This window comes from Phacochoerus africanus, chromosome 1, assembly GCF_016906955.1.
Source record: "Phacochoerus africanus isolate WHEZ1 chromosome 1, ROS_Pafr_v1, whole genome shotgun sequence".
NCBI classification, from domain to species: domain Eukaryota; kingdom Metazoa; phylum Chordata; class Mammalia; order Artiodactyla; family Suidae; genus Phacochoerus; species Phacochoerus africanus.
The window spans coordinates 95,629,420-95,649,467 of NC_062544.1; the positions used below are offsets into that span (position 1 = coordinate 95,629,420).

The 20,048-nt window shown below is 44.4% G+C and overlaps 1 protein-coding gene across 1 annotated transcript in view; it reads left to right on the forward strand.

The window, feature by feature from the left end:
* Nucleotides 1–18,911, forward strand: part of LOC125110381 (transcriptional activator somA-like) — a 220,236-nt gene extending 201,325 nt beyond the window's left edge. The window contains exons 6-7 of the mRNA XM_047751696.1: nt 17,734–17,864; nt 17,968–18,911. Of these exons, the coding sequence (XP_047607652.1) occupies nt 17,734–17,864; nt 17,968–18,145 (309 nt within the window). The 3' untranslated portion in view covers nt 18,146–18,911. The remainder of the gene's footprint in view (nt 1–17,733; nt 17,865–17,967) is intronic.
* Nucleotides 18,912–20,048: the final 1,137 nt, after the last annotated feature.

Consider the following 20,048-nt stretch of genomic DNA (forward strand, 5'->3'; position numbering starts at 1 on the left):
AGGGGCCAGCATGAGCCAGTGAGGACCTTCTTCCAGTTGTGGCTTTTCCTTGGGTCCTTATGGTAGAAGGGGTCAGGGAACTCGCTCAGGCCTCTTTTATAGACCTAGTCACCTCCCAAAGGCTCCAGCTCCTCACACTATCATACCATGCATTAAGATCTCAATGAATGAACTTGGAGAGGACACAGACTTTCAGACCAGAGCATCTGGATTGGGCGGGGGAGGGGAGTACTGCTGAAGTAAAGCAAGAAAACCAGGAGTTATAAAGGAAAGAGAGACACACTGGTCAACAAAAAGTCTTTGACAAAATATACCAAACACAGAATCTAAATATCAAAAATAGACTTGGAAAAGCTATTTCTAACATATGGTGAAACAAAACTTAATGTAATCAGTATGGTCATTCCGAATGATATAAAACCAGAAAGTGGGCAAAGTATGTGAACAAGCCTTCACAGAAGAAAGAATTCAAATTGCCATTATCTTACAAAAATGTCACTCACCTCACTTGTAACCTAGGATGCACAAAGTAAAATAACATTGGAATAAAATTTTCCATCTTTTCCATGGACTACTGTTGAAAGCATGTATAATATTTACTATGTTTATCATCACCATATAAATTTATATATTAAGGAAATGTAATCTGGTAGTATCTATGAAAATTAAAAAATACACACCCACTAAACACACTGGGAAACATAAATCTATAGAAGTCACATTGTATTAAGACGCCAGTGTGCTGGTGAGTGTTTAACCACTGGCTTCCAAGAAAGAGAGAAAGGAAAGAATGGCTGGGAGGAAGGAAAGGAAGAGTGAAAATCTCTTATTCATAACACTTGCCACATTCCATGCTGTAAGTACTCCCTCCAAGGCCAAGTTCAAACTAGGAATGTGTGGACTTGGGAGAAGATGCACAGGAGCCTAAGGACACTTCTGATTTAAGACATGCGCGCAAGGACCTTGACTACAGCATTGTTTTGTTCCCATAACTTTGTCTTCTGGATTCTCTCTGTGTTGTTAGATTTGTTTAAAAAAATTATTCTATACTTTCATCATTTTTGACATTCTTATAAGAATTTTTTTTTTTTTTTGCTTTTTTGGGCCGCACCCATGGCGGCATATGGAGGTTCCCAGGCCAGGGATTGAATTGGAGCCACAGCTGTCAGCCTACAACACAGCCACAGCAACACGAGATCCAAGCCCCATGACCTATACCACAGCTCACAGCAATGCCAGATCCCTGACCCACTGAGCAAGGCCAGGGATTGACCTGCATCCTCATGGGTGCTAGTCAGATTCGTTTCCACTGCACCATGACAGAAGTTCCTTATAAGAATTTTTAAAGACTGAGATTTACTGAGTATTCTATAGCTACCCCATTAAAGCCTTTCACTATTTTAGGATCTGATTTATTGGGTTCTGGAGTCTCAGACTCAGTGAAGTGCTTTGTGACTATTTCCTCATCATCTCTTAGACATTGTAAAGAAATCTGACAGCTCCATTAAGAAAATGAATCTTCAGTATTCTGGGGTGGGCAAAGGAGTGACAGATAACTTCCTTGCTAAACTCTGTGGATCTATGTGTGATTGCATCAAGGGAGCTTCTGGTTTCCCTGCAGTGTCATTGTCACTAGAATGCGTGTTCCATGCAGGCAGAGACCATGTTGTCTTCTCCAGAGTTTGAAGAAATTCTAAGTATTGCACAATTCCAGGCACTTGAGTGTTACTTATTAAATGGTCAACAACTGGTACATAATTAAATAAGTACATTTTCTCTTTGCTATGCTTGACTTTCTCTGTTTGAAAACTGTCCTGATAGAGAAAATGGTAGCAAGAGTTGTTCTGCTTCTTGTCCACTGTGAACATTAACTCTAAGGCAGGTAGATGGGTCACTTTTACTTTTATTTTTCTTTTGGCCTTGAGCTTAAAGACAGGACTCATAGAAGAAAAAACGTGCTTGTTTTTCTTTATCTTTTTTAAACATTGGATGTTTCCTTCTTAGCCTTTCTGATACTGTGTCCTTCCCGATGCCCATGCTCTTTGTTCTCATCCTTTGGAAAGATAAGCTCATCAAAGCTTTCTGGGCATCCGTGTGGTTGGTATTATCACCTGCAAATCTACTCCTGTTTTCTTCATTTGTATCTTCTGATAGTATTATCAGAATTTTTTTTCTCTTCATTTGAGCCATCTCCCTTTGTAATTCCTGAAGTCATGCTGTCATGGTTCTGTCTATAAGCTGAGAACTTACGGTTTTTCTGCCTCACGAGCCTACTGGAAATGGATGTCACTAGATATTGGATTGTTTTCCTCATTTTAACACCTATCTTTGCTTCCCAGTTCAAAAGCCCTTGGGCTATGGTGTATAGGACAGACATTTCACAGTCCTTCACAATTTGGTAATGGAGGTAGGTTTGCTGAATGCCCACGGCATGTTGGAGTAAGTATTGCTTATTTTATGATAAGCTCCTAGGGAAAAAAATCAAATGTCAGAGGATCTAAGTACGGTTCCTATGGGTGCCTAAATATTGTGTGTTTGTGTGTGATGTATATGTGCAAAGAAAATGTTTTATTTACATGTTTCTAAAGGAAACGTTCTAAAATAGGTTGGTATTTAAGTAATTCCAAACCCTTTTAAAATAGTGTAGTATCTATGAGCTGTGCGTGAGTGAGCTCTTCATCAGCTACAGAGGGTTGTGGAATAAATCTTAGAGTAACACACAGAGCAACTCTTTAATTTCATTGCAGAACTTTTTTCCAAATTAGAAATAAGCTATTAAAGGGTTTGCAAAATTTGTCATGTCTAGGCTGACTGTTTCATCCTTTTGGCAAAGGCCATGTTAAGAAGAGGAGCCAGGGAATCTAGAAAGGGTAGAAGGGAATATTGTGGGCTAGGGAGTCTGGCGGACAGGAGAGATGTATTCTTATGTTAATTTCAGTGTTAGAGAAAGTGAAAACTTAAATATGAAGAAAAGCCACGTGGGGTTTAGACACTCATGATGCTTAGTAGATAATTTAGAACAAAGAGCCCCACCCCAAACTCAGACACACACCGACACAGACACACACATATATGGACATGCACACACACAGAGGCAAGAAACAGGGTGGCACGGGGCCTGATCAAGTTTGCTTGGGATCATGCTTAGATGAAATACTGACTGATAACCATGTAAGGTTTGTAAACAGGGGACCTAGTGATATGTGGGTGTTTGAATTGCTTTTGCTATTGCTCTGTGTATTGTTTGACTAAATACAAAGAAAGGCAGTTGTCTTAAGATCATGTTTATGAAAAAAACCCTTACCTAAGTGCAATGATTGTCTCTTTGTATTTGTTTTACCCTGCAAAACCATTGTTAAGCCACTACTGCTCAATTTGTAACTGAATATCTGAATTGTATCTGTATTTAGGAAGCAATAAATAGCTTCACTCTGCAAAGCCATGACTATAAAATGACAGTAAATGGCATTGTCTTTAACTCCTGCACCCTGATTAGGGACAAATCAACCTGCCAAAGAATCTTTATGTTGAAATCTCTGGCTTAAACATTCCATTGTCTGAGCTCAGAGGATAGATTTTAAAACTCTAAGGGATATGGGATTATTCACTGAGTTACTGTTTGTTTCACCTGCAAAAATAGGCAGACTCTTTGTCCCTTGCCAAATTCCCAAGGGAGTATGAAGAATGAAGTCGTTCAAGCTCTACAGAACACATATAAATAATTGTTTTAATTGAACCCTCTGTTGGGCAGACAAATAGGCCCTGTGATTTGACAGGTTCCTCCTCATATCCATTACCTTTGATGGAAATGCATAATCCCATCTGCCCTGCTCATGTTAATATCTTCACAGAGTCCTGATGGATCTGCCAACCTGGATGGATGTGATTTCTAACCAGCTTCACTTTCCAGTTGTGTAACAAACTAGGAGGGGAAGGCCCATCCAATTTGGCTTTTTACGCTGCCCAGCATAGTAATGAATTTGTCCCCTCTGTGTCCCATGAGCTTGTGGAGAAGAATCTTAAAAAGTGGAAATGTTTTTAAAATGACAACCAGGCATGTATTGGGGCCTAATTCAGTTTAACAAGTTCACTTCATTCAATTTTGTTCAGTTTGAATGAAGACACCTACTAAGTGCAGGAGTAGGTGTACTCTGGGGAAAGTGTTTCCAAAAGCCAACAGTAGTTGGTCTCTTCTTTCAAGGAATTTGAGATGTAATCTAGGAGGTAACAGAAGTCATATTTAAATAGTCATTAAAACAGTCTATGGTGAGGAAGAACATATTGCCATGGAGAAATTAACTTGGTCTGAAAGGATCAGAGCTAAATAGATGGAGAGGAAGATTTGAGGTAAGCCTTGAGAACTGTTGGTATTTCCACAGTTTTTTGTTTTGTTTTGATATTTATTTATTTATTTATTTATTTTTAGGGCTGCACCCACAGCATATGGAAGTTCCCAGGCCTGTGGTTGAATTGGAGCTGCCGTTGCCAGCCTACACCACAGCCACAGCAACACCAGATTGGAGCTGCATCTGTGACGTACACCACAGCTCATGGCAATGCCAGATCCTTAACCCACTGGGTGAGGCCAGGGATCGAAACCACATTCTCAAGGATACTAGTCGGATTCATTACCACTGAGCCACAATGGACATTCTCTAGTTCCTCACTTTTAAAGCTAAGGGCCTACCTTGGTAGAGGTGAAAATGGCCACTCAAGGTTGCCCTTTCTTGAATGAATGGGCCTGAATGGGCTGGGTCAGTGCCTAGTCCCCTCAATATTCCTTAAGTGAGGAAACTCTCTGAGATGAATCTTCCAAGAGCCTGGCCAAACGGCGATGCCATGCATGCTTCACACAGACTTTCTGAATAGATTGATGTCAACTCAGTGGGCATGGAGTAGGGGTTCCTGAACAGGGGCAGTTCCTGAGCAACAAGATATGAAAGACAGACAAATGTGAAGGAAAGGAGAACAGATGAAGGAGAGAAAGTAGGCAATAAACACATCTTAACACGTAGGCCTTGGTTTCCAAGCCTCCTTACAGGGAATATTGTGTTTGGGGAGCAATCCATTTTGCTGACTCTTTACAATATTGTCCCTTACGTTGGATTCCAAACATTTTATGCAGTTTTGCTTTCATAGAAGATTATGTCAGATTTTTGAGTGTTTTACCTTGACAGTGTTGATATACATAAGCCCTGTTTACCCAAACAGTGGCTTGGGATAATTTTGTTTGTCTACCTAAGTAGAAAAGCATTCTTTCCCTGCAGACATCAAACAAATTGCTATTGGTGATTGAGGACCATTTATTTCAGGACTGTCACAGGGAAATAAAATACAATTCTAATTTTATATAATGAATTCAAATGCAGGGCACTTCATGCAGTAGGTTTCTTAAAAAAGAAAATGAGTTGATTTTTTGGATATGGTGGAAAAGTATAAATTATCTCTTTATAAATTTTATTTCTTTATTAGAGTTTTGATTTACAGTGTTGTGCCAGTTTCTGCTGTCTAGCCCAGTGACCCACACATTCTTTTTCTCATGTTATCTTCCATCATGTTCTATCCCAAGAGATTGGATATAGTTCCCTCTGCTAGACAGTAGGACTTCATTGCTTATCCCTTCTAAGTGTTTGAGGTTGGGAGATGCAAACTATTGCATTTAGAATGGATTAACAATGACGTCTTATTGTACAGCATAGGAAACTATATCCACCCTCTTTGGATCTTCTGGATTTTATATAAGAGAGAAAGTCTATTAAAGCCCTTACCCCTTTACCCATAAATTAAGACAGGGTCACATCAACTTCATCAGTCATTAACAACAACAAAAGAGCACCAGCCTGCTGGTCTATATTATATATAGTATATTATGAAAGCAATACAGAGGAAAAAGGCACTCTGTGACCCAAGAGTTTCACAGGAATGAGAGCTTCATGGAAAAATTTGCTGGCCAGAATTCAGGAAACCTGGTTCTCTATTCCCACTTTGTCACACATCAGCAGAGACTTGACAGCACTGCCTTTTTCTCTGGGTCTATGTGTCCATGTCAGTAAAATTTAGACTTTAAAGACATGGTTATGACTAAGAATAACAGCAATACTCAATGGCTACTCAGTCTTTCAGGCATAATGTACCAAGCATTACACTGAATGCTTTGCATGTATTTTGCCCCTTTTTAGTGTAACCCTGCCAATGGCCTGCACTCTGGTTCCATTTTAATGGAAGGAAATGTGGGGTCAGGAAGCAGAGAGCCTGAACCCCTTCTTTCCAGCTGAGCCTAGTAGGTCCAGGACAGACGTCCAGGTGTCCAGATTCCAAGGCTGAGACCCTTGGACTCCACCCTGTTTACATTGAAACCATTGCAGTTTGACTCTATGTCTATAATTTTATCTATAGAAGGAACCTAGGAAGTTGGACAACTAGCCAAATCTGGCCCCTCAATGTGTCTTGTTTGCCTGCTCGGTCATTAAAAAAAAATTATAATTGCTAACACATTAATGTCAGGAAGCTTCCCATATAGAATCTATATTTCTGGCTTCTTTTGAAAAATGGCAAGATCTGGCACCCTAGGCCCTAATCCCTCCATGGCAAGTGACCGCTGGAGCAGAGGTCTCTCACATTTCACCTGCACCCACCCAGCCTTCCTCTCTTGTCTGTTACCTCCAGGACCTTTAAGTTCACATGAGTTTGTGGCTTCTTCCCCCAAATCAAGGACTTTAAAGGCTTGTTGCACAGCACAGCCCATTGGCTGGCCACCTCCCCTAGGCACCAACAGGAGTGCAAGTCATGCCGGTGCTGGTTCTCTTTTGCAGGGCTTTTCTAGACTGAGCATTTCTCCAGGTTAAGTGACATTTTGAATTTAGGAAGCACACTGAGTCATCACTGGCCTGTCACCTTTTGGGTTTGGTGCCGGCACCTCCTATGTTTGCCCTGGTTGAGTAATCTGTTTGCATCTGGGTAGACCACACACAGACAAATGTGAACTCTGTTTCTGTTCCTTTCCTTCCTGGGCACCTGATTCCTCAGGGTCTCAGCTTTGGAAAGAGTGATCGATTGGAAATTTACTGGTATAGACTTGGATGCAACAACTCACTTGAACCCATCTGGGGAGCTGATCCTCACCTTCACTGGGCTGCGGCAAAGGAGACATTCTCATCGACAGATCCAGTGGGTCAGAGCAATTGCATAAGCATCCTGTCTGAATATGAGATATTCAGTGTCATCAAGACATTCGATATTCTCATTTTGTCAAGAAGGCAGTCAAATCCTAGAATTGTCCAAGATTGCAGTAGCTAGGTCATTTCCCATTTCCTATCACCAGTACTTCTCAGGAGTGAGTAGAATTTTGTCTTGTTTCAGGGTGCCTCTTCCAGGCAAGTCAGCGAGCTCTGCTCCCAGAATTCCTGAGGAGAGACATTCCCAATCTGCCCTTTCTTTCTTGTAAGCATCAGTCTGTAGGGGCCAAGAAGGAAGGGATCAGGCTAAGGAGACTGAAAACTCCTGGGTCCATTCTGTACTTGTCCCTTCCAACCACCGCACTTCCTAGGGCCTCTTTCCCCATCATGATGACCTGGAAGAATCTTGACAGTGTTGCCATCAGCGAGCTGATGGGAGAGGAGTAAATGAGGAGAAATGGGGAGCCCCCCATCAGGAAGAGGCTCATTGGTATCATCGACCGACACTCGGAAGCCTGCTAACCCAAGTTTGGCAGCACTGCAAGACACTTGCTACCACAGTGAGCATCAGATTTGTTTTTAGGAAACAGAGTTACCACAGCTCAAAGTCCAGTGCTCTGCTAGGCATCATGAGACTTACAAAAGGAACGTGTATGAAACATGCAGGGGGGTTTACTTCAGTTGCTAAAGTCAAGAATGTGTATAAGGCGTTCCCATTATGGCTTAATGGGTTAAAAACCTGACATAGTGTCAGTTAGGATGCAGGTTAGATCCCCGGCCTCACTCAGTGGGTTACTGATCTGGCCTTGCTGCAGTTGGTGGTGTCGTAGGTCATAGATGGGGCTTGGACCCAGCGTTGCTGTGGCTGTGGCACAAACTGGCAGCTGCAGCTCCAGTTCAACCCCTAAACTGGGGACCTCCATATAGTGCAGGTGCTGCTGTAAAGAAAGAATGTGTATAAAAATGTTCAAATAGGAGATTGTAGGCTTATTTGAGGTGCTGACCATCAGCATCATAAAAACACTCCACACGATTATTAATCCCTTGCCCATTCCTGATTCTAACACCCAAAGACTGCCAAGGACAGATGGACTTTTGGGGTGAAGGAAAAGAATTGCTCTAAAACTAGCGCGGGAAGATCTTAAACTGCCTTAGATTAGAGACAAGGCAGAATTAGAATTAACCTCAAATAAGCCTTCCTTTAATATTCAGCTACTTTCAACACCAATGAGACTACCAAGGAGGTATGTTTAAATAACTTCCTACAGTTTAAAGAGTCAATGATAAGTTTAATGCAAACTTGAGCACAGTTTGAGGTCATATAGAACATTTTTCACATGACCATTAAGTGCCCAAATCTTCCTTCCGTGTGGGTAAAATCCCTGGCAACACATGATGTCATCCTCACACTGTGGCAGCCCCATTACATGCATGCAAAGAACCCAGAGAGTAAATAAGACTGATGGAATGTGTTTCCTTTTCCCCTTTCATCATGGTTCTCTTTCAGTAGACCTGCAGCTTTGCAGGTGACTGGAATTAAACATGCTGCTGGCATTGTGTTTCTCATGTGCAAGAAAGTTTAGTAGTGAATTCCTCCCATAAATAGTGTGCAGAATCCTTGTGAATTGACCAGAGCATCTAGAAATCCACTATAAGAACTGCTTGCTCTGGCTGCTGTTTGTTTTCGATCTATTTCATGTATGTGATGTTTGCTAAGTGAATTTATTTGGCTGTCAGAGGAAGCATTTTTCTGTAGATGGGGCAGCCATTAGAAGAAACTAGGGGAAGCATGCTGTGTGCCTTCACACTCATTGCTAGAGGTCTCTGATTGTCATGTGCTTCCCTCCATCCTTTTTAATTCTGGCTTCTTTCCAGCCATTGTGACAGCTATTTGTCGCTCAGCTTGCAATTCATTGCAGCATGCATTAGCCAGTGTTCTGTCTGTTATTGTTGTGGTTTCTTCAAGTTCCCACGTGATGGGGAGAAAGGGAAAAAACCCAAACCCATCTGGGCGCTTTATGTCAAGGGCTGGTCTTCCTCTTCAAATGAGAATTATTTTTAGAAAGTTGCTATAGAACTCATTTCCCCAATCAGCAGGACTTACGTAAAGCCATATGTTGGTGTGACTGCCTCAGAAATGTTCTTTTGGGATCCTAGAGCTGGCAGACAGTGTATCCTTTGGGCAGGACTGCTCTGCACATCTTCAGCCATGCAAAGTCCCTGCAGGGGACTGCAGACAATTTTCCAGGGGCCATTCACGGAGGCCCCAGGATCAATCAGGAAGAGCCAGGAGGATTCTACAGTGACCTCTGCTAGCAGTTAAGCTGGCGATGTGGAGTGATCTGTTTAATCAATACCTTATCTGTATTGTCAGTTGTAAAAGGCTTAGAAAATAAGGCAACAAAATACTTAGTTCTGAAATAACACGGACTGTCATTTCACCTTTCTTTGATTCAGAAGGTCCTTTAGAATCTTTGTGTCCTGGGGGAGCTAGTTAATAATGATTCCAGGCTAGAATGGCTGATAGAGAAGCCTTTATTTGAGTTAGGAAGGGAAATAGTGCAGCCAGGACAGGGGTGAGGGGCCCAAGTAAAGGGAGGTGTTTGTGGTCAGGGACTAGCAGTTGGCACCGTCTGATAGCTGTTCCCCTGTCTTCCCCTCTGGGGCAAAAGCTGGGTCAAGGTAGGGCTTCCTCTTTGCGTGTTTTGGTCCCTCACCTATTAGCACTCAGGTCTGTGATGTACTGTGAGGTGCTAATAAATTGGGTGGTTGCTAAGATTCAGCAAGAAACCCAGGATTTTCAGAAAGGATCTCCAGGGAAGGGCCTGACTTTGTCTAGCCCACTGAACTCACTCAGTATCTGGGACTCCCACTCAGAAGCGAGCTGAACGAGCACATCCCCCATCCCCCTGGCCTGGAGGGCTTGGCGCATCCCTGATTCTGGTGTCCTGACTCTGTGCCCCCTCTCAGTGCCAGCTTCCATTCTGGGCTCCCAGGTTCATCCTTCAAAGAATCGAAAATAGCATCACAGTTTCCTTCTCTTAGAAGCTTTCTCACCCTTGACAAGCCTGTGGGACAAATAGACCTGACCTCTGCGGCCTCTTGTCTGTCAGCCCTGATTGAATATTCACTCCACAGTGTCATGCCAGCCATCGCTAACAATTACAGAAGAAGGAAGTGATGCACTCTTGGCCTTGGAGCATCTTATCAACTTACAGGAGAGACAGAAGCAGCACAAAACAAAATACGTGAAAATTCAAATGTCAGCTAGACATACATCATTCATTATAAATTCAGTTAATGTAACCTGGAAACATATGTTTATAAATACACAGATCTGTATGTGCATGTGTTTACATATACACAGATCTGTAGGTGCACATGTTTTATATACATACATACATATATATATATATATATATATACACACACACACACACACACACACACACATATATATACACACACACACACAGGTCTGTATTGCACATGTTTACATATACACAGATCTGTATGTGCACATGCTTATATACACACAGATCTATAGGTACATAAATTTGCTGAAATGACTGAAGTGACTGGAGCTGGAAAAAAGTTGTTTTCTACTAAGTTTAATTCCCTGTGAATGCCCCTGAGGAAAGAATTTGGGAGCAATTTGTTGATTTGGGGGCATACTGGAAACAGCATTAGGAAGAAAGGGAAAGTTTGTGGCCAGTAGAGTGTGTGGAGCTGGTCTAGCTGTGGATGACATGGATGCTAGGGCCCACGCCTGCGGGGCTTCTGGGAGCAGCTAAGAAGATACACTCAGAACCCTCCCAGGCTCTGTCACCCTCTGGTTGAGGACTCTCCTCAGGACGAGGTGACACCCAGAGATTCCTGGGCTGCTGTGCCCAGATGGATTTTGGAGAAAACCTTCATGCAAAGAGATGCAACCACTGGCAGTTAGAAGGTGGTCTGGGAAAGGCCTGAGAGGTGAGGGTCGGACCCCTGGCAGCCTCTGCCACATTCATGGTGGTGGTGAGAGCAGTGGCCTAGAAAGGTGAGATGGGAGGTGAACAATGAAGAAACTGTGGTCTATGATGACCTGAATCAGCAGTGGGTGACACAAGCCAGGACCACAGGCTTTCCCTTGCAAGTTCTCCCATGGTGTGTGGTCCAGCTGCAGAGGGAAGGGGGTCCAGGCTCCTGGCTGCAGCAGACAGAATGTGGGAGGCATTTGGAGTCTGAGGATTCAGGCTGTGGTGGCTGCTCTGAGTTAGAAAACTGTATGACTCACTGGCTGGGTCTGGGCAAGAAGTCATGTCAGGTCAAGAGGATGGGCTGACCACACGTGGGTTGTGAGGGTGTCACTTCCTCTGTGTCATGATGTCCTGATTCCTCCACAGGGACCATTGCGGAAGAGCGAGAGCACAATGTGACTGGGGAGGTGGTAGGTCAGCCTGTCCTCCTGCCACTCAGCTGGTTAAGGAGGTAGGTGACCACTGAGCAGTGGGGCCTCATCCTAGGTTTCCTTCTATATTTATGAAGGAAGAGGATGACAGCAGGGCGAGTGGGGGTGGGGTGGCTGTGACCAATGCCTCGCTAGTGGATCAGATACAAGACCGTCTCCTGGTATGTGCCCTCTCTGAGAGCTGGCAGATTATGTGCCCTCTCTGAGAGCTGGCAGATGGACAGTGAGGACTGTCCAGGGCTGCGGTGCTACAGATGAACCTTGTCCACAGATGTAGGTTGCTGTGCCTGGCTCTGGCTTGTATTCCTGCAAGGAGCCCCGAGTGCTGATCTTAATTCATGGAGATGGGCTTGTCTGCTCTCTCACCTATCAAATCCTACGATCTCATGTGCTTGGCTTCTCTTTCTGTCCAGTATTTAGAGGCTGGGCAGAGAAGTCCATAGAAATGTTGGGATATATGGATAAGTTATTGATAGCTTTTATCTGGGGATAAAGTAGATGGGCTTGTACATTCTTATGTGCAGGGTGACCTGGTTTGTCTCTGGAAGAGGGAGAGGACAAGAGTATATTAGGTTGGGCTAGGTTAGGAGACAGAAGCTACACAAGGTACTTCATTGATTTGTTGGTCATGCCCATGGCATGTGGATGTTACCAGTCCAGGGATGGAACCTGCGCCACAGCAGCAACCTAAGCCACTGCAGTGACCACCCTGGATCCTTAACCCTCGAGCCACCAGGGACCTCCAGAAGCTGTGTAGATTACTTGAGCAGGAAAAATTAGTAGAGTAACCTTGAGGGGAGGAAAAAGCTTCCCTCCGCCTTTGTAGGATCCCTGACTGCACCTGAAAATTAAACTCACAGGAACATATTTACAAGAGAAAGTCCTTCATATTAATTTTTTAAATTTAATTTTATTTTTATACTTTATTTTTATTAATGTATAGTTGATTTAATACACATTTTACATGACATGGAGCCTTCCTAAGGACATGAAGACCAGAAGAAACAGACCGGTTTTTCTGTGCCAGGTGTGGTGAAGGGCAGGCCTTCTTGGAGGAATGTGACACCTTAGGAGTATGAGGTTAGTGCAGTGACCTGGGGGAACTTAGACTTGTTGGCTGGGATTTTTCTCTGCATCCCTTTGCCTTGGAAGATAAGGATGCTCCTTTTCTCTAGGTGTAGGGAAGGTACTTCTCACATGAAGGTTTTATAACCTGCTTCAGGGAAGAAGGACTGAGGGAGCAGGTAGAGAGAGCTTCCTGCTTCTCCTGTTTTCTCAAACTTCTTCAGCTGCAAATATTCAGTATGCAAGGTGTCATCTGTTGAAAAGGCCTGTCCTGGACCCCATCTCTTGTCACCCAGTCATGGACAGTCCAAGAGGTGCAGAGGGCATGGCTGCAGGGAGCAGCTTCCCTCCACGGCTGAGGGATGAGGGAAGATGTTAGCATGATGAAAATTTAAATGCTTCGATGCCGGGCCCTGCAGAGGGAAACCCAGACCTCCGCTGGGTGGGTGATGGACCGTGGCTGTGCCGAGGTCTTTGAAAGAGGCCTGGAGAAGCTGATTCTGGGCACACAGAGAAATAGCAAAGCCATCAATTGGTCTTCCTGGAGCCAGTGGCTACTGCCACATGGTTATCAAACTCATCATCCTAGTAGCCTTTACACCAGAACTTGTTTTAGGGGACAACTGTTAAGAACTACTATTTAGCTTGGGGCAGGTGGCGATTAAGTTCTCAAGTCAGACCATCAGGGGAGATCACACATAAACACTGGGATCTACCTGAGACTGAGCGTCTGTCGAGCTGTCTCCTCTCCTGCTCGTTCTGTGTCTCACACATGCAGACTGAATGCACAGCAGAGGGACAGCTCTGACTGCCCCTTTGTGTTTTCACTTTCTCTCCTCTCCTGTTCTCTCATCAAGCAGGAGGAGAGGAGTTTCTGTAAGTTATGTGTATGTGTGCAAACACCCCCACCCCAGGGCTGTGCATTCAATTAAATGATGCCCACAAAATACTCAGATCATGGACCTTCTATGACTATTTGTTTCTCCACTCTCTTCTTTTTTTTTTTTTTAATGTTTTATTAGGGAGTTCCCATCATGGCTCAGCAGTTAACGAATATGACTAGTATCCATAAGGATGTGGGTTCGATCACCAGCCTCGCTAAGTGGGTTAAGGATCAGGTGTTGCCATGAGCTGTGGTGTATGTTACAGATGCGGCTCAGATCTGGTGTTGCTGTGGCTGTGGTGTAGGCTGGGGGCTTCAGCTTCAGTTGGATCCCTAGCCTGGGAACCTCCATGTGCCATGGGTATGGCCCTAAAAAGACCAAAAAAAAAAAAGTTTTATCAATGTATAGTTGATTTAGAGTGTTGTGATAATTTCTGTCGTGTGGCAATGTGATCCAGTTATACACATACACACATCCATTCTCTTATCAGATGCTTTTCCCATGTGGGTAATCACAGAGTACTGAGTAGAATTCCCTGTGCTGTACAGCGGCCCCCATTGACCTTCCATTCCATGTACAATAGTACACCTAGGCCAACTCTCTTAATGGTAGACTCTTACTCTTCTCTCTTTGTCTTCCCTTCCCCATTCTTCAAAGGCTCTCAAATGCTTTGTTACTTGGCGATTGCACTAACCTGGCAAATGGTGTTATTGTGCCTCCTTAACAGGACAGTGAACTGATGTGCTGTGGGCACAGCCATTAAGTGGTAGGACCTGCATTTCACACTCAACTTTATCTGCCCCACAGCCCACCCCCTCCTTTACTGTTGAAGGTCCACCCCTGACTTCATGTCTAAGGCAAAGCATGTCAACTCCAACATCAAAACAAGAGCCAGTGAGATCTTTAGATATGAGAGACTGGCATGCTCCCTTCTGGCAGCCACTGGGCATATGTGACTGACTATTTAAAATTTGATTTATTCAAAACTACTATGAGGTACCACCTCACACCAGTCAGAACAGCCATCCTTAATAAGTCCTGCTGGAGAGGGTGTGGAGAAAAGGGAACCTCCTGCACTGTTGGTGGGAATGTAAATCGGTACAACCACTATGGAAAACAGTATGGAGGTACCTTAGAAATCTATACATACAACTACCATATGACCCAGCAATCCCACTCTTGGGAATATATACAGACAAAACTTTGCTTGAAAAATACACATTCACCCGTATGTTCATTGCAGCACTATTCACAATAGCCAAGACATGGAAACAACCTAAATGTCCATTGACAGATGATTGGCTTAAGAAGAAGTGGTATATATACACAATGGAACACTACTCAGCCATGAAAAAGAACCAATTACTGCCATTTGCAGCAACATGGATGGAACCAGAGATGCTCACACTAAGTGAAGTTAAGTCAGAAAGGGAAAGACAAATACCATATGATATAACTCATATATGGAGTCTAAGATATGGCGCAAAAGGACCTTTCCACAGAAAAGAAAATCATGGACATGGAGAATAGACTTGTGGTTGCCAAGGGGGAGAGGGAGGGAGTGGGATGGTTTAGGAATTTAGGGTTAATAGTTGCAAACTATTGCCTTTGAAGTGGATAAGCAATGAGATCCTGCTGTAAAGCACTGGGAACTATATCTAGTCACTTATGATGAAGCATGATAATGTGAGAAAAAAGAATGTATACATGTATGTGTAACTGGGTCACTGTGCTGTACAGTAGAAAATTGACAGAACCCTGTAAACCAGCTATAATGGAAAAAATAAAAATCATTATAAAATTAAAAAAATAAAGTTTGATTTATTAAAATTAGGTAAATTATAATTCACACTAGCTACTTTTCAAGAGCTCAGCAGTACAGGTGTTCCATGATTCCTGCACATGGAATCACACAGAACTCTTCTGACCTCAAGTAATTTTGCTGTGGATCCACAGGGAGAGAGAGCAGGACTCTAAAACTTCCTTAGCAAACCCAGTTCTACACCTAGCCAGCTATGCATCTGCAGGCCAGTTACATAACCTCTCTGTTGCCACTTCTGTAAAATAGGGGTAGTCAGGCAGCTCTTCACAGCGTTCAAGGGAGGGTTAGATAAGCCATTTTTTTGTAATGAGCATGTACCTGGCACATGGTGCATTCTCAATAAACATTAGTTACCCAAAGGGAGAAAAGATCTCTAAGCTCTGACATTATGTGGTTTTCTAAACATTCTGCTGTCTCCCTTTACCCCTGATATTTTTATTATTTGGGGAAGGTAGGATGGAATTTGAAGCAGAGGAAAGTGGCTTTTGATAACTGGTATTTGGAACACTTTGTGGAGTCAAGGAATTTATTATCCATGAACTCACAAGATTATTTTATCCCACGTACACACACCATGTACCAGGTTCTGATCTAAGAGCCTAACAAAGATTCCCTAATTTATTCATCCAAACAGGCCCATGTGGTAGGTATTCTATACCCACATTTTCAATCCCCTCCCCATTTCTATACCTTCCATGTGTTATGACTTATCTTGAGAAGTCCTACACAAGTGGGGAAGGAAGGATGAAAATAAAAGAATAAGATTCTATCTTTAAGGAGAGAATAGAGAAACAAGTAATTGAAGAAGGTCTATGATCTCAGGCCAGGTATTTTGTGTGCATCATTTTATTGACTGCACAGCCCTATAGGAGGGGGAATGGTCTCCCCATTTATAGATGTGGAAAGAAGCCTCAGAAGTTTCATGTCCCGCCCAGCCTCACACAGCTAGTTCAGGATGAGTGTTGGGCTTCTCACACGCGCCTATTCCAAATCCTATACACTACTATCAGCAGGCAAGGTAACACTTTTGCATGTGGATCTATAATCTAAGGTAGACAGGAAGGAAAGTAGATAAACTACCCTCCAAGTTCAGAGGAAGAATGGATTAATCCCAGCCAGGGTGGGGATATGGGGGTCATCCTGGAAGAGGTGGCATTTAAATGGAGGTTAGAAGTGGGTGAGATGTGGCACTAGGGGTCTGCCACTAGGGTTGCATAAATAGGGGAAGCAGAATCCTGAGAGTGGGAGGGACACAAGCAAAGACCCTGGCAAGACGAGGCCAAGGGCAGGGGATCTGACTGGGTTGGGCATCATTTTTTTTCTAACACGGCTAAGCCTTGCCAGTGAGTGCATGGTCATAGGAAAAAGCAGACAGGCTCTTAGTTTCAGAATTGCTTTTAAATTTGTGGCAAACAGGGTGTTCTCCTTATTCCATGTGCCCAGAACAGACCGCACCCACTAGTCCTTGCATACTAGACACTAGGTTTGTCTGGAAAAGTGTCTCTTGAATGCCTTCCTCTCTCTGCCTTTCTGAGTAGCTCCCCAAGTTCCGGTGGTTCTCAGCCCGTGTTGCCCACTGGCGTGCTGCTCTGTATCCTGTGCAGCACAGAGGGGTGGCCCTGGGCACACAGGGTCAGAGGTGGAGCCAGGCATCTGGCTCCATTCAGGTCTGGAGCTCTGCTGTCCCAGGCAAGTGATAGAGACTTCATTCAGTACCTAAAGGATGCTTTGCAGTCAATGGGCCACCAAAGGGTGCTGACCACAGGCATAGGGAAGATGCTTAGAGATTTGTCACTTGTCGCTTGGGAAGTTGAGAGTCAGGAGAGGACTGAACTCACTAAAGAGAAGGCCAAGGGGTAGTTGCCACCCCTCTTGCCCCTCTACCCTGCTCCTCCTGACCTGCCCCCCCCTGGAGCCGAGGACCCTGGACTGGATGGTCTCCTCCTCCTAATTCCCGCTGCGTTTTGCTCTCTGTTGTATAGTATCTGAGTGACAGGATCCACTCCTCGGGAGAGTTGGGGCGAGGCTGGCTGAGGTTCTCAAGGCGCTGAGTTTTGCGTTCAGGTGCCCGACCAGCAGTGGAACGATGCTTCCTGGCCTTTCTGACCTTTGCGTGACCTCTGGGCGCTGCTCTTAGAAATCACATCAAGCCTCCCATTGGCTGCCCAGAGGGATCCTCTGGACAGGTGGCAGGTAGAGTATCCTTTCTAGTTTATTCTCTCCCGTCTTCCCTCCCCTGCTTTTCCCTGTGTCTATGTGGCTCTGTTGTGTCTCCTTCTCCTCAAGGTTCCAATGACAAGTGATGCAGAGGAATTTATTTTATGTTCTCGTCAACAGAGAGATCATGGCCTGAGAGGTGACGTTTATCCCGATGCGCTCATGACAGCATCTCAAAGATTCCACGCCGCCAGCTGCTCCGGCTTGAAGCCACCCTCCCGGAGAGGCGGCAGGAGGCAAGCCTGGAGGAGGTGAGGAATGTCATTCTCCCTCTGCCCTTGACTCATTGGCCTTTAGCTGTCAGCTGGTCTGGACCTCAGTGTGACAGGCCTTTTCCTGTGTGTCCTTCCACAGGCTCCGCTTTTTGGCAGAGGATGGACCCACCTTCTCAGGTGTCCTGGGATCTAATGAGGCACCACGAGGAGGATGCTGGTCCCATGACAGAGCACAGCAGCTGGAACCGAGAAATGCCCAGAGTGGGACTCAAACCCAGCACCCTTCAGACAGGAGCTCTCTGAGCCGCAGTTCCTGATTGGACTGTGTCTGTTTTGTTATCATTGAATTGACACACAGTTTTGCACGCTTTTGAATGGTTGGGTTGGCTTCCCCCTGACCTCCTGTATTTTTTTCTTTTTCTTTTCCCTTGGCCCTGGGGATTGGAAGAAAAGAATTGCCTTGGAAAACATGATTCTGTTGCTGAAATTAACCTTGTTTATGAACCAGTTCTGTCCCAAGGGATTTTCAAAATTGCAATCCCAGGTTACCTAGTCAGTGGGGCTGCATGGTTTGATGTTGTGTAGTACTGATCCTTAGATGAAAAATGCATTTTCCATCTTCCCTCTTTTCAACATTTGGATCCAGGTAATGGCCCGAGTCCCATTTGCTTAGCTACTGGAGCGATCTCAGTGCCGTATTGCTTGGAGTTGAAGTGTAATCAAACATATTATACCTGGGGCTTTTGCACGCCATTTGGTGTAAATGTTACTCGACAAAAGAACATGAACCTTGTAGGGTGAAATTTAATTCCTGTCTGGTACTGCAGCTAGAATGGGGGAGAAATTATAAATATCAAAAGTGGCTTCAAGTGCTTTGAATGTAAACTACCCAGCAGTCAGTGGTTGATCTTCTAAGGCAGAGCAGGGACCAGGGATCACCCACCCCTGCCAGCAGTGTTGGTCCAGTGTCCCTTCTGGAGGAATCTGTGGACGAGGCCCGCTTCTGTGTTTGGGTTGGCGGAGATTGTTTCTGACCTGTGCTCTGTAACCATGCCTGCCTTGAAATAAAACACCTTCCATTGACTCGGTGACAAGGTCTCTGTCCATTTCCTGCAACACCGTGTCCTCAGTGGCTTTGCCAGAAAGTCTAGGGTCAATGTCCAAGGAGCCGCCCCGCCAGAGATGAGGCTGGATGCAGTACCACTGCTCATTCAGAGATGTCTGCTTGTGGGGTCAGCATGTGGTGGGAGTGGAGGGGCTCTGCTACTCTTCATATTCTAGTCAACTTTAGAAATTTCTAGTCAGGTCTTAGCCCTATTAGGCCAGTGTCCTGCTGTCTGCTGGCATTCTCTAATTCTAGGGTTCCATTTATTTCTGTAAGAATTGGGAACAAACCACACATCCTCTGAACCTCAGTTTCCTTGTACACAAAACATGTGGAAATGTGAGGACAGTGGTACTTCCCAGCATGGCACTAAATGCCATAAAAGGACAACACAGGGACAGTTCTTACACATTGTACACAGGGCCGACACTCAGTAAGTGGTGATGATTAATAAAGCATTGAAAGAACATTTGCCTTCCTTAGAGTTGGCCTCTGGTTGAGAATACTGAGTAATCTCTGGGTGGCTCCTTTGGCCTTCTTGGTGAAAGCCTTTACAAAGGTGGGCATTGGAGATGATGGAAGATAATGTGAGAAAAAGAATGTAGGAGTTCCCATTGTGGCACAGCAGGAACGAATCTGACTAGGAACCATGAGGTTGTGTGTTCGATCCCTGGCCTCGCTCAGTGGGTTAAGCATCTGGTGTTGATGTGGCTGCGGTGTAGGCCAGCAACAACAGCTCCAATTAGACCCCTAGTCTGCAATCCTCCATATGCCACAGGTTTGTCCCTGAAAAGACAAAAGGCAAAAAAAAAAGAAAGAAAAAGAATGTATGTGTGTGAGTGACTGGGTCACTTTGCTGTACAGTAGAAAACTGACAGCACACTGTAAACCAGCTATAATGGAAACAATAAAAGTCACTCAAAAAAAAAAAAGGGAGAAAGAATGGTGGGGATTCATGTGTAGGTAGGAGAGGACACAACTGCCCCCTGCCTTGACCTGATACCCAGATATCTCAGTCCCTCCTTCTGTGGGATTGAGCAGGGCTGGACTTTGTCCTCAGAGATGGCGCCATTGCCTTTACAACTGGAGAAACTGACATGCACTTGTGCACCCCT